The sequence below is a fragment of the Mastacembelus armatus genome, chromosome 17 (assembly GCF_900324485.2).
Source record: "Mastacembelus armatus chromosome 17, fMasArm1.2, whole genome shotgun sequence".
NCBI lineage: Eukaryota > Metazoa > Chordata > Actinopteri > Synbranchiformes > Mastacembelidae > Mastacembelus > Mastacembelus armatus.
Window position 1 is genome coordinate 6,159,993 of NC_046649.1, and position 25,123 is coordinate 6,185,115.

The following is a 25,123-nucleotide window of genomic DNA, read 5'->3' on the forward strand; positions in this document are numbered from 1 at the left end:
TTGTGCTCATGGGTAACTGTATCCATTTATTTTTTTTTATGTGTGTGTGTAGGTGATGGAGCGCCTGTGTGTGCGAGTGCAGCAGCAGGTGTGTGTCCTCAAAGGCTGTGAGGAAGGAGAGGAGGTCCAAACAGCCAGACAAATACTCAAAGAAGCCAGGAACTCGAGAGCTGTGAGTGGACTTCTTGCATTTCCTGTGTGTGTGTCTGTGTGTACAGAGCTTCTTCTTCTTGTACTGAATTTTACTGAAGTCTACAACATTTGTTTGACACTTAGCAATTGTTAACATCTGCTATATTGCCATGCTGTGAAAACTCTCCCTGTCTGGAGGTTTATAAATAAGTCATTAAAAATGAATTAATCAATAAGTGAATGGTGTCTCATCTAGCACATCAACAGAAAAAGTTAGCAATTGCTCTGTAATAATGAATGTTAATAATTATTAAAAAACATAATTCATAGAATGAATGAATGTTTTATTATGAATAAATTTATCAGATACGTTGTCAATTTAATTCTACTTTGTTGTGTTCATGCAAAAGTTAAACATTCAGACATTCAATTCAGAATGACTTCAAACAGAGAAACAACCAAAATTTCAAAGATGGAGCTAACCTTTGGCATTCTGCTGCAGTAATAACTATTATTTCAGTTGCCGGTTAAAGGTCTTATGTTTGAAAACTCATTTATTCATGTCAGCGCTGATAAGAGGTTCAAACCACCACTATCACATTTGTACTTGTAAATTTTAATAGGCTATTACGAAATGAATTCTGGCCTATATGCTTTACAAAGACATTGGACAAAGTCATACGGTCTTTTGAAGTTTCCACCTGGTGAACTCTAAAGCTAAAACACACACACACACACACACACACACACACACACACACACACACACACACACACACACACACACACACAAAGCCACACTGAACTCCAAACTGCCAGTCTGAAATGTGTTCTTTCATGGCTTATAAATCAAAGTAGATTAGTGGTACCACTTCAGTGCACAAATACAGTAGGTAATGAGCTTATGAAATATGATAAATTAGTTAGGGAGTAGATTAAAAATCCAGTAGTACAAAATGTATTCGCCAGAAACAATATCAAAAATGCTGCTTGCTGTGATCATATAACTTTCAGAATGGCAACATTCTGTTTAATATGTACTCCTGCACTGACATCTACTGTACTTCCTGTTTTCTTCGTGTGCTAGTTGTATCCCTCTCTGTGTGAGCTGGCCCATGTGTTGTCAGTAGACGGACCTGTCAAACAGCGCCTGGACACTCTGGCAGGAGAGCTGGCCAAGGCTGCTGACAAAGAACTGCAGGTAGGCCGTGGTGCTATCGTGGTTGATATCACTGATGCATCTGTGTTTTTAAACACTGTGGAGTTCTGGACTAGTTGCATTTAAATAGCCCATTATTGGCACGTGCCTTTGTGCAGTGCTGGTGTGCTGACTTCAAAAGAAATGCAAATTCACATCATCTCTGTGTGTTGTTTCCAGTTTTGTTTGTTAAGCACCAGCTACAATTTTGATTTGCAAAGGTCAAAATCAATTAAAAAATAAAATAAAAATATCAGCTTGGGAATTTTTGTTCATGCACAAGTGTCTGTAAAGGGTTGCAGATAAATAAAATATAACATTCAGCATCTTTACTTTAAGCAAGCAGATGAAAACTGTTACTAATAATTAAATGCTTTAAGAAATATTAACATATATATTGCATATGTATGTATGTATGTATGAATATATATATATATATATATATATATATATATATATATATGAATTTACAATAACAGAATTTATTAACAATACAGACTGTACGTGTAGTGATGCATGGCTTGGGTCAATTGTTTGCAGGTGGTCGTGGACTCCATGGTGTCTCTGTGCCGCGAGTTGTGTCCCATGTCCTGCTCAGCAGCCGAGAGGCTCAGCCCTCCTCTCTCATCCATTTCCGAACAAATTTCGATCCCTCGTTCCGCCATCCGCAACGCCTTGATGGAGAGAGCAGCCGAGGATATAAACAGAGCCCTGGAGTGAGAAAGACAACCAGTGAAAAAGTTTTGCTTAAGCACCAAACCTCAGCTAAGATACCATTGGATTGTTATTCCCTCCTGTGTTTCTTTCTTTCTCTCTGGTTGTCTCAGGGAGGTGAAATTGTCTGTGGTTTCCTATCTGACCAACGCCATCGTGGATCAGATTCTACAAGAGCTCTATACCACTCATAAAACCCTGGTACTGGTAATATCCCTTTACTGCATGACTTTTCATAGATTGTAGAGAAAACTATTTCCTCTAGTTTAAACCTGAAATCTGTCATTTTCAGAGGCAACATTTTTATCATTTTTATGATGATGAAGATGATGGAGCATTTAGTGTGGTGTTTACCATCAAAATGGTTTCAGTGTACAGACTAAAGTTACAAATATAGCATTACTTATTGACTCAATTATAGTACATCAGCTTGGTCTGTACCCCAAAAAATGTAAATGACACCGTTTTTCACAAAGATGAAAATGCAGATGCACAGTTTTGACCATTTTACCCCACTAAAGTGTAAAAGTAGATAATGATATCCATCACATAATAAGAGATTTCAGCTTTAAATTCTTGGATATTTATTGTAAGAAAATAGTTGGACATATTTATTTGATTTATCAATGTCTTAGTTCATTGCCTGGCAAGGCAGGATGCCTTTGCTCCCAGCAAACAAACAGTCTGCTGGCTTGTAGTTTTTACACTTTGGTTTTTGTTTAGATACATGGAAACAACAGATTGATTAGCACACTTTATAGGTGCAGGGAGCCAGATTTGTTATCCTTTGTTTCCCCTGTTTCCAGTGTTTATGGAAAACCTAGCTGTCTCCTGACTCCAGCTTCATATTTAATGGACAGAGATGAGAGTGATATTGATTTTTCTCCTCTTAACTTCTAACTCCAACTACTCTGGCATTAAATGGTGCATTTATATAGGACTCATAGGAAGAACCTGATTGAGAAAACAGTTTTTTCGGCCTTTAACTTGGTCAACATACAGTATATCTGCTCAAAGTAATTTTGTAAGGAAAGGAATTATATGTGTGACACATATTTAGGTTCAAAGTGACTGACAGGATGTGTCTTTGTCTCTTTACACACTTCAAAAAAAGGGCTATTTTTGAGTCCAATATGAATTTTCATTTTTTTGAATTGCTTTTGTGTTGATTTGCAAGTAGCCTCCTGCAGCTTTAAAACGTTTTCACTACCTCTACTATGATGTGCAGTGTGTGTTGTGAACTATGTAGTGATTTTACTCTGAGTCAGGTTTTAGTAACATGAGTCATGGATTCATCTTAAAAGTCATGAAATTTGAAAGCAAGTTGTCTCCCAGTCTTATTCTGTGGGCTATATCGGCGTACAGACAGGTTTGTAGATCACACACACATTATAGATAAAATGTTGCCAAGGAAATACAATTCTGCTGCCAACCACATCCAAAGATTTTACACCACAGTGCAGTAGTGCCTCCACATTCCACTCAAATGGCAATAAAGTCAGCACTCAACAAAATTCTAACATTTACTTAAACATTCAATTTAGTAAGTTAAGTATCACTAATAGAGCAATTTGAATCAAGTGCAGCAATTAAGTATTATTCTATAATTAAACAGAAGGCTTCTTCTAACATAACTGTGGACCCATCAAAATCTGAAGTCTTGAAATTTTTTTTCAAGCAAATCTCTCAGGTTGTCAAAAAGCTTGTACTTGACTTTCTAGAGTGTGTTATTTGAAATAGACACCGTGGTTCATGTGTCATTAGCAGGAAGGTTTACAAGGATAGAGCAGCCTTTTAAGGAGAACGCTGCACACAGAGAAAACATAACTAGATTTGAGTGAATTAAGGAGATGATTAGACCCTGCAAGTTCTTCTCTTCACAAAATCAAATAGTTTGTAAAGAAGCCAGTGGAAAAAGAGTCAGAAATAGACTGCCTGCCCTGCTCTACTTTGCATTCTGTTCAGTGCCTCTCCCATTACATCTTTGTTTTGCTGCAGTGCCATTTTGTCCTCTATCATGCCTCACTCCACCTTGATAATCAGAAAATTGTATTGTATTTATTATCTTTATGGGCTTTGAAGACAATAATAAACGACTTAGCATGAGCTTCTGGGGTACAAGGGCGGAGAAGCTTCTTCTCTATGATCGTGTTGAAGCATATTGTTGCAGGTGTCATCGCTGTGTGTACATGTGCGTATGCAGTCGTGTGCATGTTTGATGTTTGTGTTGCATCAGCTGCGGCAGGTGTCTCAAGCAAAGCGATGGGATGACGCTGGGACGGGCAGGCGCACTATCAGACAGTCCCGCATTGTCGAGTCTCTGGAATTCCCCGATGAGGACTTGGGCATCAACCTAGGAATAGTAAGTATCTGAGAAACACGCTGATATGATCTGCCAACATGATTTCCAGAGAAAACATTTCTTCATTGTTGACTGTTTAAGGCAGCTAATAGTTCTAATTGTACTAGAATCTGTATTTATGTTGAAAAACCATTGGACCATTATATTAGACTGCATTAGTTTCAGCTAGGTGTACCAAATAAACTACCAAGTGAAACAGTGTTAAACATAAAAATCACAGTTCATTATGACATTATCTTCTTTGACTAAAGGACACCATGGCTATTAAGAAGCGCAGTTCAAGAACTAGGAGAATTCGTCCTGTCTCTACCAGACTGAGTGAGTTTTGTCTTGATTTGAAGCTAATGTGTTCATATAGCATGATATATTTAAAAGGATGGCTGGATTCAAGTCAATTCACGTTCTGTTTTTAATCAAAGAAGTACTGTGCCTCTCAGTTTATGTCATTGTTAAAAGTAACTGTGTTATTTGCATATTTAATTTGGTATGCAATATCACAATTGAATGAATTAGGATGGCCTTTTCCCTCACTCTGCCCTGACAGGCTGAACTTTCCCCACTAGTGGTAGTAATGTAAGAATACTCGCCATTATCATTAACAACTACAGGTTGTTAAGAGTGGCTATATTCCTTTTATTATTTTTCATGTTGTAGTTTCTTTCATAATTATATAAACACAATCAAACAGGACTCGGCACTCTACCCTAAATTGTTAAGCGACATGAAAATAATCTTCATTTTGTCACAATCTTACAATAGGTTTAGGTGACGAGCCCAGTTCGTCTCCAACCCCCTCAGGTCCTCCCCACTCTGTCCCTCTTACACACTCGGCATCATGGGAGTGCCTGTCCACCCTCCCCACTAATGGCTCACCTTTACGTCACGTGACCCATGTCAGGCCACGCCCACCGCGGAGACACAAAGCTGGTCACCTTCCTCCTGAATCTGTGAGTATGAGACAGCAAATGACTTGGCGATGACCTTTAATGTTGTCCTGACTTTCCTTATTATCAATGGGCAGGGAACAACTTCCCTGCAGCCTTCTGGGAGCCTCTCAAGGGCTCCTGCCACATCAACAGTTACTGAGAGATTTGATTGCTGACCTGATTGCAACACAGATATTGCTCCTTAAATTGAATTTGTGGAACCTAGAAGCAAAGGGAGGGCTCTTTTATTGTTCTGCTGGCCACATTATAGGTTTAACTGCCCTATTAGTAATCACACAGTGCACCATAAAGTTCAGTCCATTTGTTTCTACAAAAGAGCTCAGCGGGGTTTAGAGGTGAGAAAGTATATAACATCTATAGTTTTTTGTTTTGTTGTTTTTCTGGTATTACCTCTTGACTGCTTTGTGTGAACTTTAGTTATTCATCTTGTTTTCCATGCCAGTGGCACTTTCCAAAAATAAGCTCCTTTTAACGTAGGAAGCTGTCACATGTGTCTTTGTGACTCAAATGTTAATCATGCACAGTCATCTCCCAGGGGCTGTAGGGCAGCCTCTAACTTAGTGGCTTGTTTGTTTGTTAAAGCTTTTTCTAAATTGGTACAAACTCACTTAGGGCAGCATAAGGAGAAGTTGTTTTACAAACAGCCTTTTTTTGGCCATGCATTCAGTTTTACCAGCCAGCGACTTGAAATAATACCTTCTGTCAGCCTTTCAGCTTTTTGTCAACATGGTGCATTGATCAGTGTTATCCCGATGTGTATGTGTGTGCAGCACTGTTCAGAGAATGGCGGAGTCAATATGCTGGAGGATGGACTACCTGATTTCTACAGCAAGAGAGTTCTACCTGACAGGTAGCTCACACAGTCGGCTTTGTTTTTGTGCAGTCAGAAATCAGTAAATACTGTGTCATGACTGTGGTGTCCTCTGAAAACACACACACACAACACTGAAAACAAAATGAACCTGATATGGGATATTTTATTTATTTATTTTTTACTTCTAATAGACGCAAACTCAACCAAATCTGCGTTAAATTACGAGACTTGACAGTTCTTATTAGTATGAGACAATTATCTCTGGAGAAAGTTATTGTGTAATTACAGTGAAGTTGAAGGTCTCATTGGTGAATGAGACCTGGGGTAGATTACTAGAGCAACTTTAAAGCAGCTAGAATCAATATTACATTGACGATCTGTCCAGGGTGTATCCTGCCTCTTACCCAGTGTTGGCTGGGGTTAGCTCTGCACCTCCCAACTATCTACAGGATAAATGGCATAGCTAATCAGTGGATGGGATAGATGGATAAATGGATAAAAGCATGGAAAAAATTATGTATAATAGTCCTGACCTTGACTTAGGCGGAGGTTGAGTGACAGGACCTCCTGGAAATTCAGTAAAGAGTTGGACCACCAGTAGCAACAGCACCTGAAGCAGCAATATATTAATATTGAACTAAATAAGAGAAAGATTCCTACAGACCATTGTACATGCATTAAAAAAAGATCATTAGATGTTCTCCATAATGCTATTATAATCTCATGTCAGTTTTTATTGATGGATGGGTCCATTTGTACAGAGAAAAAGCCTCATTTAAAGCTCTGTTTGTTCGGTAACTAGAATATATTCCATATTTTAAAAAAGGCGTCATCTTGTTTACTGGCACACTCCAGGCTCCTTTATTCTAAATAACCTTCCCTGAAAATGTACCATGGACACACAAAATTGTTTCTGTCCCTCTGTCCAGTATTAGAGACAGTACAGAACCACAACAACCTCACACTGACTTTATATTAAGACATAGGACAGCTGCTTCAGAAGTAAACTCTACTGTAGATCACAGAGCTGACAGACAAGTCTTTCTAATCTGTCAATTTACAGTATTACAGTATTAATCACTGGTACCATAGTGTGAAAGTACACTTGAGCATAGGCTCAGGTGTATTTCATAGTGTGGTCTAGTAATGATTTGATCCCTTGGGGTCATTTGAAGTATCTTGTATTTGGTGTATGTGTTAGCACTGTACTGTAACTACAGTACTTGTTTGTGATGAACCTACAGATAATTATCCAGATCATTTTAACATCTCAGCTAATTGCTGTGGTTTCTGGGCTCACTGTGTGTGTTGTTTTGGTTCAGTCTAAAGCTTTTGTATTTCCAGTGATGAATCTCTAAAAACCTGCTAAACGTATTAGAGCGTTCATTAGACCAAGAAAAGAGAGCTAAAGGAAGGAAATTAATGCTGATGTTGCTGCCTTATATAATATACAAATGTTTATTGAGGTAAGATAAAATATGTCAAAGTGAAAGTGACCAAAAATCAATTAATGCAGGCTTAAAGCAATCCATTTCAATTCTAAACACACCACTAATATCCTAATTTTTAAGAAGCATTGACAACAAATGACACTGGGTAAAATTACGCTTTAACAGGTGAATCTTATGTAAATAAAACTGATCATAATCATTACAGCATTAAGGTGGTGTAATGACGTGTTTGAAGATGTAGCTCTTCTTTAGGCTAAACCTTACTTTATTCTTACTTTACACCATAGCTTGAAAATATTAATTGGGACTGTGTGCTCTAACCAAATGGAAATGATAGGTTTCATGACTCTGTGGCTTAATGCTCACCAGTAGTGCATAAAAAGATTCACTGAGGCAGCAAACTGTGCCTTCTGTCAATTATATTAAACCATCTGTACAGGCCAGTCATGGTAGAACGTATGTTGTCTAATATGTTGAATATTTTTCAATGTTTCATTAGTGTAATGTCATAATGTGTACAGTTTAGTCAGCTAATAACACTGTGATCAGCTTATACAGAGTAATGATCAATAACTACCAGTACGAGTTCACAATTTAACTCTGATCTTTGTCAATAATATGTCTATCTGTACTTCTACCTTCTTGTCTTTACTCAAACCTAATCACTCCTTGTTTCTTTTCTCCTCTTTCTGTCCCCACCAGTCAGTTGTCATCCCTCCATCAGGCCCAGTCACTGAGGAGGAAGAAAAGACGCAGCATGTTGTCTATTTTCTCTGGCTTCCGCAAGAACCGCAACTCCACCATCTCTAATCAGGACTCAGAGTAAGCCTGGGGAAGAGGGGCTGAGTGAAGGAGGGAGTGAAAGTAACGTTTAAGTGCACAGACAGAGGGACTGAGACAGCTGGTAAATTAATCCAGCACTGCGCATTAATGTCACTTCACAGCTTCATAAATATTTTAATGGAAGAAAATATTTCGCTACCTCCAACTGTTTTCCCTTGCTCTAAATTTATGGCACTGCGTACATTTAAGCTGCCGTTACATAACAGCACCATAGGTTAAAAAGTAAAACCAGTTTTGCAAAAAGGGAGTAGAAGTAAAGTGTGGAAAACTTGTTTAAAAATGTATAACACAGATTAGTAACTGAGGGGTGGGAACAGCACTCAGTAAGCACTCTGCAAACGTTTAAAGAAGTTATAGTAGAGAGAGTACTACAGCTGCACAAGATGATTTGTTAGTGCCTTCACTTGACTACTTGACTGCCCTCTACATCAATGCCTTATCTTTTTGCAACAGCACAACCTATTTCTTCCTAAAATATGTCCATTAACTGCAGATGTTTCAACATATAAGAGGGATATTCTCTTGTAAATTAATAACATGCGGGATAAATATACAGAAAGGTAAGCCAGGTTACATCACTCATATCTTCCTTGGCCTCGCAGGTGAAGACTCAACTCACACATCAGGTTTTGTGTTTTCTGTTTATTCCAGCAGCACCTCAGAGAATGTTTACTCCATGATTCAGCACCCTAAGGACACTATGAGGCCAGAGTGCACTGTTCCTGGAGCGAACGGGACCATGCCTTCACCTCGGCCCATTCAGGATGTGCCTGTGCACGGGATGAGGGCTCCCAGCCCCCCGTGCCTCATTCAAAGACAGGTACATTGTCCAGGAATGCCAAATTCTATGTATTGTGATGAGATACTCAATCTATAATAGATCCAGGGCACACTTTCATTAACTAATTGTCACCTTTGACCTAAGTATATACTAAACTTCTTCTGGAACACCAAACAGTTGAAAGTAAATATAAACGTTTTACTCTTTCAGTAGCAATTGCTGAGTTTAATTTCAGTTTCCAATCTAACTCATTTCTAAATAGGGATCCAAACTGTGAGCATCCTGCCCCTAATTCCTATAGTCTTCATAATACACAGGGCATAGATGCATGCTGTGCCCACCACCTGCTATTTTTAGCCTTTTCCTGTAATGGAAGCTTGTCTGAGGTGTGGAGGACTATATGGCCTATTTTAAGTATTTGCTGAAGCACATGTACATACATACACATACACACACATATATACACACACACACACACACACACACACACACACACACACACACACACACAGATTTGGAGTCATCTAAACCACTTACATTCTCCAAGTACAGTCCATGGATCCTCAATGATCCTTGAGGGGATTTGAGGACATCCCCAGCAAAATGAGGGATAATTTAAAATTTGGCATAATTGAATTCACTGGAATTATACATTTTTAATCACAGGCTTTACTTTCAGCACTGTTACCAACTAACGATAACGTTAAATCGTTCAGTAGAATATCAAAAACAAGTTGGGAATCCGATAGAGCACTTTATATCACTATGAATCATACACAGTAAACATATGTCAGGTGTAATATTTGAATTTTTCTTTGGTGTAATTGCTCACAGCTCCCTTTGTGTTTCTGTATAGTCCACAGACCTGGTCAGCATGGTCTACAGCTGCATTGGGGCAGAAATTGAGGATTCAGATGGGAGCAGCACCTGTGAAATCAAAGTGACAGACCAAGATACTGATGGGTCTAACGCCATCTCAGATGCCCCTGCGGATACTCAGACTAACGGCCACATAGTGTCCTCCAAACAACAGACGGACAGGCAGATGGGTGCAGGCAGGCATGAGAGAATCGTACCTCTGACAGACTCACGGACTGAGGTAGAGGAGGACAGACAGAGTGGTGGTGGAAGCGGAGGTCCTTGTGGGATGAGGCCAGATCCCCCTCCACAGAACACCAAGCCCAATCTGGCTATCATGAGGCAACGCCACCTGCAGGAGAGTTTAGGTATTGCGATGTGCACTGCAACTGAATTTGTATTACAATATGTTTTTATTACAATATGAGTCAATTCCTAAAACCAGACAGACTGATTTCCCCACACTTAGATATTTCTATATTATCACATTTAAAAACAAAATACTGAACTTATAATACATACAATATGCAAAACACCGTGGTGAGAAAGATTAAGTTGCCATTTTACTTCCATTTCAAAAAAGGAAACAGAAAAGCATTTTATTTCCTTTAGATAACACTCAAGCTGTTGTAATGTACTTTGTATCCATTGCCATAATATTGATTTTGGTTTGATGTTTCCAGTAGTGTAATATCACTGTAGCTTACTGTATTTTAGATGATTCAACTAGAAAGGGACAGGGACAGGAATAGTAAACTGGTGCAGTAACATTAAGTGATTAAATATAGTGGAAAGTCAGCTCCTTGACTTTATTACTTATAATTTACTGTCATTAGAATTACTGACCTCTGTGGAAATTATGCTTTTTTTCCCCTTAATGCAAGTTCTATAATCCTTGGTAAATGTATCAATGAGAATTAGACACTGTTGACAGTGGCCTTTAATAAAGGCCATTTTGTTTGAAAATTAGGTTTAGTACAAAACCTAATAGCGATATGCTCTGTTAAATGATATAAATGTTTATAGTATAGTATAGCATTATGAATATTGCAGATTGAATTTCTTCCTGAATGAAAAACTCGAAGAGTATGTGTCATTCAGAATCACTGTCAGATAAATTGGTATAACTGTAAACAGATGACAGACGAAATGAGACAGAGAAAGCTGGCTGTATCGGTGTAGTTTTGTCATTAGCTTTTTCAATATATTAATATTGAGCATGTGGTAGATTTTTCAGTAATCTGGGACCATCAGTTGATGTTTACTATTTAAAGAGGGTAAAAAACTTTCCTCATCCATGAGCAGGGAAATGCCATTCCAGGCTTGTAATAGTTATAGTCTAATTTATTAAAAAAAACTATACCAATGGATATCAGCATGAAAGCTAACAGAAAAGTATTTGAAAACTTTAATCAGTATAATTAAAACAACATTTAGTGAGTTTTGTGAGAGGTGAAGCATTAGAGCGTGTAGTGTGATTTCATTTGGCTTAGTCCCAACGTTATGCTGCTACAACAGTGGCCTTTACAGAGAAGGCTATTGTTAAGGGCTATATAGTTTCAAGTCTAGACTTTGTATGGAGTTCAACCTCCTCAGTTACAAAAGTTGTTATAGACTGCAATCTGGCTCAAAGGGAATTAAAAGATCAATGTGAAGATCTGGAGATTCACATTAAAAATGGAGAAACAGGGATTTTTCAGTTTTATCCTCTGATTGAAAGCCTGCCTGCAAGATATGGATAACAAAAATGTGTTTAAAAAATAGCTGCTGCTATGGAAAACTGGTCAGCATATACTGCAACATGCATATATGCAAACAGATGGCCAATTCTACATATGCATCTGTCTTTGACTATCCTGAAGTTGTAGGAAGAACATAACAGAAAATATTGTGGTAACCCAGTCCATACCTGTAAAAAGTTTCCTTTTTACATTATCCTGCTATTTTTTCAATAGTTTAGCATGTAATTAGGAACCACCAAACAAAAACTGGTTGAACATTGTAAGAACTGTTGTCTGTGTCCTAACAGAAGCAGCAGGAAATGTAAAAGGAGAAGAAGAGTTGAGCGAAAGAAGGCGTGACGAGAAGCAGAGAGCAAGATTGCCAGAGGCCCAGCATCCTCATATTCCTAGTAAAGTATGTGTACTGTATGTAAAAAAACAAATGAAGTGACTTTCATGCAGGAGACTGACACATCACCAAATATTACTATATGTCCCACCCTCAGCCCAGTCTTGACCTCACAAGAGAAGAGACCTGTTCAGAAAACACCAAGACTCCTCCAAAAAACTCACCTGTCAGTCCAGGAGTGGAACCAAAAAGTGACCAGAAAGCCTTGCCTCTTGCTGAGCCAAACATTCAAGACCAGGATAGTACTGAGAGGAAAAGTCCACCAGCATCTGACAAGCCAGGGATGCAAATAGCAGAACCAGCCATCAGTCAAGGTACTGCAGCAATGTTACTAAAGAGTGATGTCCTAGATCACTCTTCATAAAACAGCAGTTTCCTTGGATTCTCTGTTAAAATAGTTTTATGTTCAACGCAGTGCAATTGTTTATTTTCTGTATGCCCATGGTATCTGTTAATGCTAATATCAAGTTCTGCTTTGTGAACTAAAGTGCCACATTTTGAGAAGACAGAATATGTTGATGTTACTGGGGCAAAAATAGGTGAAAATAAGATGATGATGATGATGATTATTGTTCCACCAATCAGATGAGGAAGAAGGTCGTAATGGATTTCCAGCAACATTACATCACACCAGGAAGTCCAACTCATTTGACATAGGTACAGTATGTCTGACGCTGTGCTTATTGCGTTCCTGCTGTTGTGTCCACATTATGTGACAAACATGTGCACTGTTTATTTACACACTTGGATGTCTAGAAGTTTTTGTTGTTTCATTCATAACAATGGTACAATGCCTTTTTCATTTTTTTATCCAATGAAAGCAGCATGATCCTCTTATTTGATGCCTGTAGAGCTTGCTGGCTGTGCCCCTTGCTTTGTCCTGCAACCCTGTTTGGAGTTCCCGCACCCCACTGTGTCTCATACCATTTTCCCCCAGGCATGGGACGGGACACTCCCTACGATCTGGAGAAGTCTTCAGATCGCAGATTCCCTGTGAAAAAGCCCTGTTTTCCCCAGTGTAGAAATAGATCACTGGACTACCCTGCTGGGACCAGGTGTATGTATCTGTTTCACTTTTTGCACGTTTGGTAGGAGAACCATTTAGCAGGGAAAGTTTGTACAATCTTTTATTTATTTATTTAATTTTATTTTGTGTGTTTAGCACACACAAAAAAACAAAAAGCACAAGACCATTTCCAAATGAGTTTTTTGTTTTGTCTGCTCTCTTGCAGTAATTACGTCTGAAAATACATTGTCATTCTGGGAAATTGACTAAATTCAAGCCAAAAAAAAACCTTTGCTGGAGTTTAAATGTTGCAAAAACTACAAACTTTTCATGAGTATTAATCTACATCTTGAATGCATGCATATTCTTGTATTTGATAAATGTCTGACTAAGGAAAGACATATTACACCATATTTAATTATGTAATTTGGCTGCTGTCCAGGTACATCTCATTGCAGCTGTCAGCCGGATCTGATGCTGCTGTGACAAGTGTGTTATTAGATGAGAACTTCACCATTTTGGGAATGAGGATGTTTTATCACTGCAGCTTTAATTGGAGCTGATTCCCTTTTGATACCGTCTTCCATTACTGAGATAATTGGCAATAATGTTTAACTGATTCATCGACACTTTTTACACTGAGACGTTTGACATTCAAGATGAAAAACCCTGAGGCAGTAAAAGTCAAGGGGCACTAATGACGTGGAAAAGCCGCTATCAAAATCCTCTATAATTCAGAGCTATATATCAAAAACCTGCTGCAGAGAACTCAATTACAATGGCCCATGTGTCACAAATTGTGGCATAAAAGCCACTTATTTAAAAAGCGTGAAACCTAAGTGATTGTCTGCCATGACTGGTTAAATTTAGGTAGGCTAAAACATCAAGAGTTGCACTTCATATTCAGGATAACGGGCATATTGTCAAATTTGTGTTCACCATCCACATTGAAATTGTGACTGTTAAAAGTTTAATGATTGTGTCGGAGGCATTCATTCGCTTGGTGGTGGTTGGCAAACTTAAAACTGCATTAGGTCATTTTTGTGGCCTTTTGGAGGCAGTGGATCCAGCCAAACGCACATCTGACACCATCTCGTGGTGAATGCGGAAGTGGTTTGACCAAAAACACATCATGGCCCAATGCTGTTCCTAGAAGATGCAAAACTTAGCAAATCATGTACACATCCAGAAGACAGGCAAACATTAATATTCATTTACAATTGTGTTTCCTGCCATCTGATCAGTGTATGTTAAATATGAATTTTTTTTTAACGTTGAGCAGCTACCGTATAGTAAATACTCCATTATGCTAATTAGCTACCTGCTAACTTTGCTGTGTTGGTGCTGATGAATGACTGATGAAGTGAAGTCCCAATTTTCACTCTCCTTTGTGCTCTCCTCCAGACTCTACCCATCTGCCTTGTTAGTGTTGGATGCCCCAATATGTTCACCAGCTAATGCTAGCTGTCTGTCTGGCACTAGATAGAGTGGGCTTCTAAACCATTTTTGTCTGAAAATCCTGCTGCAAACAAGGATGAAAGTATAGTTCATTAGCTGAAACTGAAAAATGAGATACATACATGATGTAAACATTTTCATTAGTGCAGCTTTAAAATCATGCAGCTGTATCTTGTTTGCTTCTTTAGGCTATGACAGTTCCCAGCTCGGTAACAGAGACGCATTATGACGTCACAAGTGGGGCCGGACAAGTTGGCTGGGAACAGAAGACTGGAGCATGGAGGACTGGAGAGAGACGAGCTTTTAAAACTGTGTGGACTCAACTGACAAAGATTTAACAACAGCTTTTTTTTTTTTTTTGTTTCCCTTTTGTTCCATGTAGACAGTTGTTGCTGAAATTGCATGTACTGTATGTTTTGTTTTGAACTGGTTGCACTTGTTATGGTTGTTCTCAGGCGAAGGGCAGCTCAAACTTGCAGTACATGAAGTACTTTGTATACAGACACACTGTATTTCGGTATCTCTCCAGTATGCTTACCTGTTGCTTTATGCATTTGTGTAAAATCTTTTACTGTTGAAGATACTTTGTCATCTCATCCCCCCCTTGTCTTACTGACAATCTGTGACTACTAAAAGTGAGTTTGTATGGTATATATATATATATATATTCTATTGAAAGTGTAAAAACAGAATACAGAGCTGCACTAACCATTGTGGTAACTACCAGTTAACAATCAAGTTTTTATTTGTGATAATATATTATTTGATATCTGTGTTTGTAAGTATGCTTTCACTGTATGATGATGATGATGATGACTGAGAAGTGTGTGGTCATGCACTTAGCACTCCCATCTCCTCAAGATTATTGAAGTCAGTCAGTGGATCACTTATAGTTTTAATCTGATTTTGCAGGCCTGGAAATTAGTATATTTTCTAAAAATGCTTCTATGACTCAATAAATAAAACTGACTTTACATGAGAAGATTATTTGAATTATTCTTCTGATTAACTTTTATGCATAAACATTATGTTTAAATGTTAGTCACGCATGTCCTGTCAACTTTACATAGGGAGGTCAGGTTTTGTTATGGGGTTTAGTACTGTGTGTGAAAACAGTTGAAATATGTCGTCTGTGGCTGAGGAGGTCCTCTGACAGGCTTCAGAAAATAATCCCTGATAATGTCACCAGGTTCACTCGGACTGGGTTTGGTGACTACAGAATTTTACAGGAATAGTTTGACATTTTGGGAATTATGTTTGTTTCTTGCTGAGGGTGAGAAGAGGCAATAGATGCTGCTGTCATTTTTGTATGTGGCCCTGGTGCTAGGAGGTGGTTAGCTTGGCAAGAAGTGGGCCAGAACTGAGCTCTGACGCCTGACATCCAAAAGTTACCTCAGCTTGGCAACACACACACCACTGGTTGATACATCCAAAACAGTCTGACGGTAAATGTAGAATGTGACTCATTTGTCTTTGACTTTGCAGAATTGTTGTCACCATCAAACAAACAGGATCAATATGTGTGTAATTGTTAGGTCTTGACACTGAAAGGTGAACTTGGTGCGGAGAATGGCAGAGAAGTAACTTTAATGCTTTCAAACTTCTGTGACATTGTGATACCACAGTGCCCCCTAGTTTCTCATAGGGTTGAAAATCTCTCTCTCTCTCTCTCTCTCTCTCTCTCTCTCTCTCTCTCTCTATTTTATATATATATATATAAACATTTGGATTGTTTTAGTGCAAGATTCTACTTTCTGACTTTAAACCCACTTGATGTAAACTAACAGGAAGGGGGACACAGTTTTCCAGCATGACAACTGCAGGGTAAGTATTACTTTACATGTTAATAATTAAAAGTTCAACCTTTAATAGTAGTCAAGGACTACTAGACTACAAGGAGTACTTTTTTGTCAGGAAGAATTAAATGTTAAAACTGATTAGTGTAAAAAAAAAAAAAATGCAAGTACATACATTTTCCAATTACAGTAGTAAATATGTTTTTTTACAGAATAACATTTAAGTCTAATGGTGACACAGATGGTGTTTCGTGTACTATTTCTTGGTGATGACGCCACGTGAACTGTCTGAGTGTTACTGCCTCTCAGCAGCAGATGTCAGCAGAGACTGAGCTCTCCTTTAGCCTGAAACCGCCTTCTTACTGTTCCAGTGCCATGTTGTGCCAAATCCTGATGCACTATCATTACAGAATCATGGATCCGAGGAGCTGTTGCTGCATTAATGAAGGCTGATTATGCATGAAGTTACAGCTGTTGTGATGCTGATTGTTGCAGATAAGATCATGGTAGACTTGGTAATGAGCATATTTATACTTAATTGACAATGTAAATATGTTCAGTAATTACTCCTGACACTGGCATGTAAGCACCAGATTAGGCCAACACAGTCACTGTGCATTGTGTACTCTCTTTGTCATGCACATCTCAAGCACACAGGTGAGATCCAGGCTCCATCATGACGATTTGTCATCGTTTCCAAACAACAATGACAGGCCTGGTTGCCTTGTGACAATGAGAACCTTTTTAATTCCCTTCATCCAGTCATCTGATCTCTCATATTGCCATGACAGATCACAGGGAGTGCTGCTGCATTTACAATCATTGGGTTACCAGATAACTGCAGTTAATTCTCTGTTATTCCATCCACACCCAGTCCCATACACAATATGCCCAGCTGAATGTCTCATATGGAAACCTACACAGCTCATACATGCATACACACAATGTTCCACTAGCAAAACTGTGTTAATGCATGTTATCAGAGGACATTCTAGCTCACTCATCTTGATGGATACTAGATTATGTGAGGTATGCACTCAGTTATTTGCATGTTTGCAAGCTTGCTTATACAGCTATGTCTACAGTTGTTCACAAGCCTGTGTGCGTGCGTGCGTGTGTGTCTGTGTGAAAGAGAGGGAGAGAGAGAGACAGAGTTAGTCACATGTGTTCAGCACCAGCAGATGGCTCAGTAGCAAGCCACTTGACTCTCTGTATAAACAGACTCTGGTAATGACTGAGCCAGTGGGGTCCACCCTACACCTGCTGAGCAGCACAAAAACGGATCACAAAAGCTGACGAATGAGGGTTCACTGTATGTTTAATGTAAAGAAATGATTTGATGTGTTTGTGAGCCACTGTGTGAGGTAATGTAACAATTCGGCTTAGTGTGACCACAATAGTAAACAATGCAATGCGGGAAATATCTCCTTCCAAACACATATGTTTGCCTCCATAGACAAATGAGGGTTTATTTAGCTTCCTCCAGTCAGAGCTCATAGGGCTTATAACCAATAATTTAAACCAAATGAGTACATTTATTCTAAAAGGCCCTAATCCCACATACAGTGGGTACGGAAAGTATTCAGACCCCTTTAAATTTTTCACTCTTTGTGTCATTGCAGCCATTTGCCAAAATCAAAAAAGTTCATTTTATTTCTCATTAATGTACACTCAGCACCCCATCTTGACAGAAAAAAACAGAAATGTAGAAATTTTTGCAAATTTATTAAAAAAGAAAAACTGAAATATCACATGGTCATAAGTATTCAGACCCTTTGCAGTGACACTCATATTTAACTCACATGCTGTCCATTTCTTCTGATCCTCCTTGAGATGGTTCTGCTCCTTCATTGGAGTCCAGCTGTGTTTAATTAAACTGATTGGACTTGATTAGGAAAGGCACACACCTGTCTATATAAGACCTTACAGCTCACAGTGCATGTCAGAGCAAATGAGAATCATGAGGTCGAAGGAACTGCCCAAGGAGCTCAGAGACAGAATTGTGGCAAGGCACAGATCTGGCCAAGGTTACAAAAGAATTTCTGCAGCACTCAAGGTTCCTAAGAGCACAGTGGCCTCCATAATCCTCAAATGGAAAAAGTTTGGGACGACCAGAACTCTTCCTAGACCTGGCCGTCCAGCCAAACTGAGCAATCGTGGGAGAAGAGCCTTGGTGAGAGAGGTAAAGAAGAACCCAAAGATCACTGTGGCTGAGCTCCAGAGATGCAGTAGGGAGATGGGAGAAAGTTCAACAAAGTCAACTATCACTGCAGCCCTCCACCAGTCCGGCATTATGGCAGAGGGGCCCGATGGAAGTACAAGACACATGAAAGCCTGCATAGAGTTTGCCAAAAAACACAGGAAGGACTCCCAGACCATGAGAAATAAGATTCTCTGGTCTGATGAGACCAAGATTGAACTTTTTGGCGTTAATTCTAAGCGGTATGTGTGGAGAAAACCAGGCACTGCTCATCACCTGCCCAATACAATCCCTACAGTGAAACATGGTGGTGGGAGCATCATGTTGTGGGGGTGTTTTTCAGCTGCAGGGACAGGACGACTGGTTGCAATTGAAGGAAAGATGAATGCGGCCAAGTACGGAGATATCCTGGAAGAAAACCTCTTCCAGAGTGCTCAGGACCTCAGACTGGGCCAAAGGTTCACCTTTCAACAGGACAACAACCCTAAGCACACAGCTAAAATAACAAAGGAGTGGCTTCGGAACAACTCTGTGACCGTTCTTGACTGGCCCAGCCAGAGCCCTGACCTAAACCCAATTGAGCATCTCTGGAGAGACCTGAAAATGGCTGTCCACCAACGTTCACCATCCAACCTGACAGAACTGGAGAGGATCTGCAAGGAAGAATGGCGGAGGATCCCCAAATCCAGGTGTGAAAAACTTGTTGCATCATTCCCAAGAAGACTCATGGCTGTACTAGCCCAAAAGGGTGCTTCTACTCAATACTGAGCACAGGGTCTGAATACTTATGACCATGTGATATTTCAGTTTTTCTTTTTTAATAAATTTGCAAAAATTTCTACATTTCTGTTTTTTTCTGTCAAGATGGGGTGCTTAGTGTACATTAATGAGAAATAAAATGAACTTTTTTGATTTTGGCAAATGGCTGCAATGACACAAAGAGTGAAAAATTTAAAGGGGTCTGAATACTTTCCGTACCCACTGTATAAGGATTGGATGACTCTACACAGTTCAGAGCTCTGTATTGTGGCTAAGAGGATGGAGGATGGAGAGGTGAGGTCAGGTATAATGGTCTGCAGTTGATTAAGTTTGGGGAAGTAGACAAAGCTCAAAAAATGCAATGCTTTGTTTCCAATACTGAAGTGATGTTTTTAATATAAAGTAAATTAACAGGTCTTTTTTTATTTTTTAATTTAGAAGTGCAGACTCAAATCACATGGCTTAGAAATGAATCTGATGACTTTAGACACTTGATACATTGTGATGGTCTAAACTGCCTACGTATCTGCCATAGAACTACAGTGAGCTTCCACATACTAATATTACTTTGATCTTGGGCCTGAGCAGTAGCATACAGTATACAATAACAGAAAACAGCAATAACAATATTACAGGAGCAACAGTCTCAGAAATCCTAACATCTTATGAAAACAGTGCATAAACAAAGCCCAACATCACAGTAGAACTGAGCTGAGGTTGGAACCACACTGCACACACTGCATTGTAAATCAGCTTAAAGGCAACTACTGGGACTTCAAGTACACTAGTAAATCCATAAACTTTACTGCTTTTGTTTTCCTGCCATATGTCAGGTTAACATTTTTATTCTTCCTTAAAAAGAATAGATCCATCCTGAACTCTGTGCAAGTCAGACATCACCCACCAACGCAGATGTCGCTGTGTTTGTCCTCTCAGATTCATCAAAGGATTCTCTTCATTTTGCCTCCATCTTTCCTGAAGAGGCGGTTTGACACTTACCACTCAGGCCTCTGTGGAATCAGTCATTCATCCCGCTTTCTCTTCACCTCTCCCTGAACTTTATGCTCTCTCAGCCTATCCCTCCCTCTCCTCTTTGTGTCCTTTATCCCTGTTCTCCTAAGCAAGTGAGCCTCATCACCAACTGGCAGTAATTAGTAGAAAATAAAGATGTGTATGTGTGTGTGTGTGTGTGTGTGTGTGTGTGGGTATGCTTACACATGTGTAGGAGTTTCATGGTGTTTGTGTGCATTTCTGTTTAGGTGTTTGTGTCTATGTAGTTGAGAGAAAAAGAAAGTAATAGTGAGGTCAGAGCTGGAGGAGATGAAGCAAAGTTAAATTTAGTGGGAGTGAGATATTTTGTAGACAACAAATACTCCGAGGGTGAGAGGCCGACTGAGGTAACCAAGCCACAGAGTGGAGCAGAGTTTTCAGACTTTATCCCCCTCAGACTTTTCCAATAGCACCATCAGAAAACATAAGTTTGTGGCTTTCAAATGAAAGGTCTCAAAAACTATTGGGGAAATTTCCTTAAAATTTAATACAAAATACAGCCGTCATTGCTTCAAGAGCTTAATTCATCACATACTGTGATTTCTGAACAAATAATAAGCATCCCATCAGTCTTAGCTGTAGCTTACGCTTACGCTTTGTTGTGCTAATTATGACATTTAAACATGCGAACACATCAGGTATCCAGAGGAATTTAGGACTTCTGGCGGAGCTATGAGCAGTTGTTCTATGAATGGGTCTGCATTTTGTGTGACTGGTGCACACAGGTGCTGTATGCATACATACACGCAGGTGAGACCATATCCCTTCTGTCCAACGGTTCACACTGTTTTACTGGTGTTACCACTGTGACATGACAGGGCTCAATGTGCTAATCATAGCAGAGGATTCTTTGTTAAGTTCACCAGCTCTTCATTAACTTTGTCTCCTGTTTATTTATTTTAAATAACAAATCAGAGCAGTGTGAGTGTCAGTGTCGTCCTTACCAAGAGCATTGGTAAGGAGTGGTAAGACCTAGCTCATCATTAGAGCTCCTGTTTACCCTAAAGGTGTCCTGTGAGTTTGAAGTTTAGACTGTATTTGGTCCAGTAGAGTTCTTCCACACAAAACCGTAAACGACTTTGCCCATTCACATACAACCATGCCCATCACACATGAAGTCAAGAGGAGTGGGGGATGCTGGGAGGAACGCAGATGTATGGCCTCTCTCTCTCCTCTTTATACAGCACATCAGCTGATGATGAGTGGAGGGCCTTTCCCTGGAGTATATCACCCTTCACATACATTTAACATCCTCTTTATGGGTCTCTGTGGCTCTGGCCCCCTTTCAGACCTCTGTAATTCATATTTGTCCACACCTGGGAGTTGCTTTTTATTTATTGTGTTCTTCTGTAAAGATGAAATTAGCATTTTTTATGTTTTCAGTGGATTCTCTTGAGACCGACTGACAAATAATTGTGTAATACATATTTGACTTATACTTGAGTGTTTATTCATATGAACATTTGTCATGTATCTTTTGATAAGAATGTTTTAACACATTTGAATTGAACTTAGCAATTATGATGTGAATGTTCAGCATTTTCTAACTTTCCCTGACATGAGCATTTGTCCTAGGAAAGCTTGTTCTGGGTGTAATGTTGCCAGTTCTGCTGAAGGGACCTATTTTCTTCTTTTTTTTTTAAATACCCACCTTTCACACTGAAGTTTTGTGGATATGCACATGGCTACCCTTCATAATTATCTATTGTATGAAAGCTACCAATTAACAAAAACAATTCCAATGGTATTTGTGAATGTTTTGGGTGGTTTTTTGCTTAACTGATAGATATCAAACAATTCTGATAGTGGAATTTATCTTTCATTTTAAATTATCTGTGGATTAAACATTTGCCATTGGAAGGGTTATGTTACATTGCCCCATAAAGAAATTAAATCTTTTAATGCTTTTTAATCAAATTGATGGGAAGAGCATATGGTTGGCAAACTACAAGACTGAAAAAAATATGGGCCTGATATTTTGGGCGGACCAGTTATGAGTACACGTTGCTCCCACAGTTTCCTAATCTCCTGACCCTGAAAGTAGTTTTGCACATAATGCATAAGCGGGAGGTTCATTCAAATCAGGCCGAGCTAAGCCAGTTTTTAGTATGTTTGCACTGAGAATAGATGCCACAGAACCACAATATTAATAATAAATAACCTGAAATGTAAATGAACCATTTTAATCTGAGGAAATGGCAACTTCAGCATGCTGACAAAAAAAAGATCACAATGGATCATGATACTAGTAAAAAGTTAAGAGATCAGCCGCTTGATTACAATGGACCAAAGTAGTGGAAAGACCAAGTTACCCCCACTGCTGCCCTTAGATTCAGCTGGCACTCATGATGTTATGATGAAGGTGGTGGAGACCTCTATCTAACAAAATGTCAAATAGGTGTTCAGCGGAGTAGCAATTTGACAAAAGCCATAAGGTGTGATTCATATTCTTTTTATATGCATAACTGTTCAATGTCCTTTGTTCTCCTGTGTGTTTGCATGCTGTCCTTGTTCCTCCACATATTTATTGATGTTTTTCTGTATTTCTGGATTAAATTTTTTTCCCTGTGTTTTCTGCTTTCCTCTGAAAGCCACAGTCTGGATTGATTTTTCATGCTACAGATGTCCATACTGTGGCCACAGAGTAAAACTGGCTGGGTTGAAAATATCCCAGAGCCATTCACAACCACTAAAATCAGCAAATCAGTTCAGTTGGAGGTCAATGCGACTAAAATCAAACAGTTAAACAGCTTGTGCCTTGTGCTGCTCATTTCATGTCTGTGTACTTCCCATCACTTCCAATCCATGCTGTTCACTCCCCATTTAGTTGCTGCTGCACTAACAAACCAGAGCAACAAAAACATAAATACAATTAAGCTCTGTTATCGGCATCCGATGTTGCACTGTCATGTGTGAAGTATAATTTAGTAAGGCTTGAGGTGGGCTGCTAATTTGCTACTCCCATCAAATTAATGATTTCCCCTCTAATCACATTCATATAAGACCTGTGTTCAGTACAGACAGTTTCTAGTTAGTGATGACTGTTCAGCAACACCAACTAAGCTGCCTCGCTGACCTTTCTGCTTGCGTGCATAGCGCACATTATCACCCACCCCCAAAGATGCAATTTGGACAGGGATATAAAGCTTGAATGAGATACTGCTTAAAAGGGACAGATGGAAGAAGGAATGAACAAACGTTTGTTCATTCCTTCTTCCATCTGTCCCTCACACACAATATCACAGACAAAGCTGATCAGATTTTGACAAAAGTGGGAGTAATGATGCATCCCTCCACTCTTTGGCATTTTCAATGTTAATGTCATGGTTAAAGAAACTGAGAAAATGACAGTTTTGATTAAAATGATCATTGTACTCTACTAAGCGATGTAAGTTTGAAAAGCCTATTTTCACAGTCAGGGTTAGTAAAACCAGAAATCATGTGTGTCATACAGTCACAAGTGAACCTTGTGAAATGATCTGTCTACATGTAGTTTTTAATGGTATGGGTGAGATCACCATTCCCATGCTAGATTCAGATTGTCTCCCTAACTACAAGAGATTCACACAGAATGTGGAAAATGATGCATACAGGGCATGCAGTCCCAATGCAATTTCATCATTGATAACAGCCTTGTTGTTTAATGTTCACGCTCTTTACTTTGTTCAACTGGCAAAATGTGCCAGAGGCTGTTGCTGTGACGCAACCACCTGAAACAAACATTTTAAAAACCGTACTTTTGCTTCTTCTAAAGAATGAGATGTGAAGATCAGTCCTATATGTTTGTGCATTAAGGTCAGAGCTTAAAAAATCTAAAAAAAAAAAAAAAATTAAATAAAATAAAACCAGAAATGCAAATGACAATTGTACATGGTGAAATAACATTTATCTATTCACCTACTGCATTAGGGCTATAAGCCATGCTAAAATTTATTATATCATTGGTGAACAAACCTACAATATCCATGAAAAATAAATAATTACATAATTAGAAACAAACTAGATCTTTTATTACAGGAAATTGCTTGTTTTCTTCCGTTAAAGGGAGTTTTTCCTCTCCACTGTCGCCAAGTGCTTGCTCATAAGGGAATTGTTGGGTTTTTAGTTTTAGTTTTTGTAAAGTGCCTTGAGATGATTTGTATTGTGATTTGGTGCTATACAAATAAAATTGAATTGAATTGAATTGAAAGGCCTTATCAAAAGACAGGACATCACAGAGCGGTGTCTACATTCATACAAATAGGTATATAAAAAGTTGCTCTCACCTCAATATGGCACACTATTATCTGGCTACACTTAGCTCATCTAGCCGTTTATGAGGAACAAAGCACACCAAAACAAAAACTGGGCAAAGGCTGTGTAGATGTTTTTTGATGTCTACATGTCCCTGGGTGTTTTGAGAGCCTTTAGTTTAATCCATCTTCAAAGAACTGTGGTTTGTTTTCTTCAGAGTGTTCCAGCAGGAAGCTGTAGAAAGAAGCTGAATTGATCCATGAAGCCATCAAAATATTGGTGGCTTATTCCTATTTATGCATTTGGCATTGAGGGATGTTGGACTTTCTGCTCAGATACTGAAATCAAATAAATGACAGAGAAAACCTTCACAAATGTCATTGCGTAGGTAG

The 25,123-nt window shown here is 39.0% G+C and overlaps 1 protein-coding gene across 1 annotated transcript in view; it reads left to right on the plus strand.

Annotated features, from left to right (window-relative positions):
- The window catches only part of carmil3 (capping protein regulator and myosin 1 linker 3), a 68,093-nt gene extending 53,171 nt beyond the window's left edge, over nucleotides 1-14,922 (plus strand). Inside the window, exons 25-40 of the mRNA XM_026313632.1 lie at nucleotides 53-172; nucleotides 1,219-1,332; nucleotides 1,870-2,045; nucleotides 2,157-2,244; nucleotides 4,280-4,405; nucleotides 4,657-4,723; nucleotides 5,165-5,352; nucleotides 6,123-6,202; nucleotides 8,320-8,439; nucleotides 9,112-9,280; nucleotides 10,098-10,467; nucleotides 12,129-12,235; nucleotides 12,327-12,543; nucleotides 12,815-12,886; nucleotides 13,167-13,286; nucleotides 14,882-14,922. Of these exons, the coding sequence (XP_026169417.1) occupies nucleotides 53-172; nucleotides 1,219-1,332; nucleotides 1,870-2,045; nucleotides 2,157-2,244; nucleotides 4,280-4,405; nucleotides 4,657-4,723; nucleotides 5,165-5,352; nucleotides 6,123-6,202; nucleotides 8,320-8,439; nucleotides 9,112-9,280; nucleotides 10,098-10,467; nucleotides 12,129-12,235; nucleotides 12,327-12,543; nucleotides 12,815-12,886; nucleotides 13,167-13,286; nucleotides 14,882-14,922 (2,175 nt within the window). The remainder of the gene's footprint in view (nucleotides 1-52; nucleotides 173-1,218; nucleotides 1,333-1,869; nucleotides 2,046-2,156; nucleotides 2,245-4,279; nucleotides 4,406-4,656; nucleotides 4,724-5,164; nucleotides 5,353-6,122; nucleotides 6,203-8,319; nucleotides 8,440-9,111; nucleotides 9,281-10,097; nucleotides 10,468-12,128; nucleotides 12,236-12,326; nucleotides 12,544-12,814; nucleotides 12,887-13,166; nucleotides 13,287-14,881) is intronic.
- Nucleotides 14,923-25,123: the final 10,201 nt, after the last annotated feature.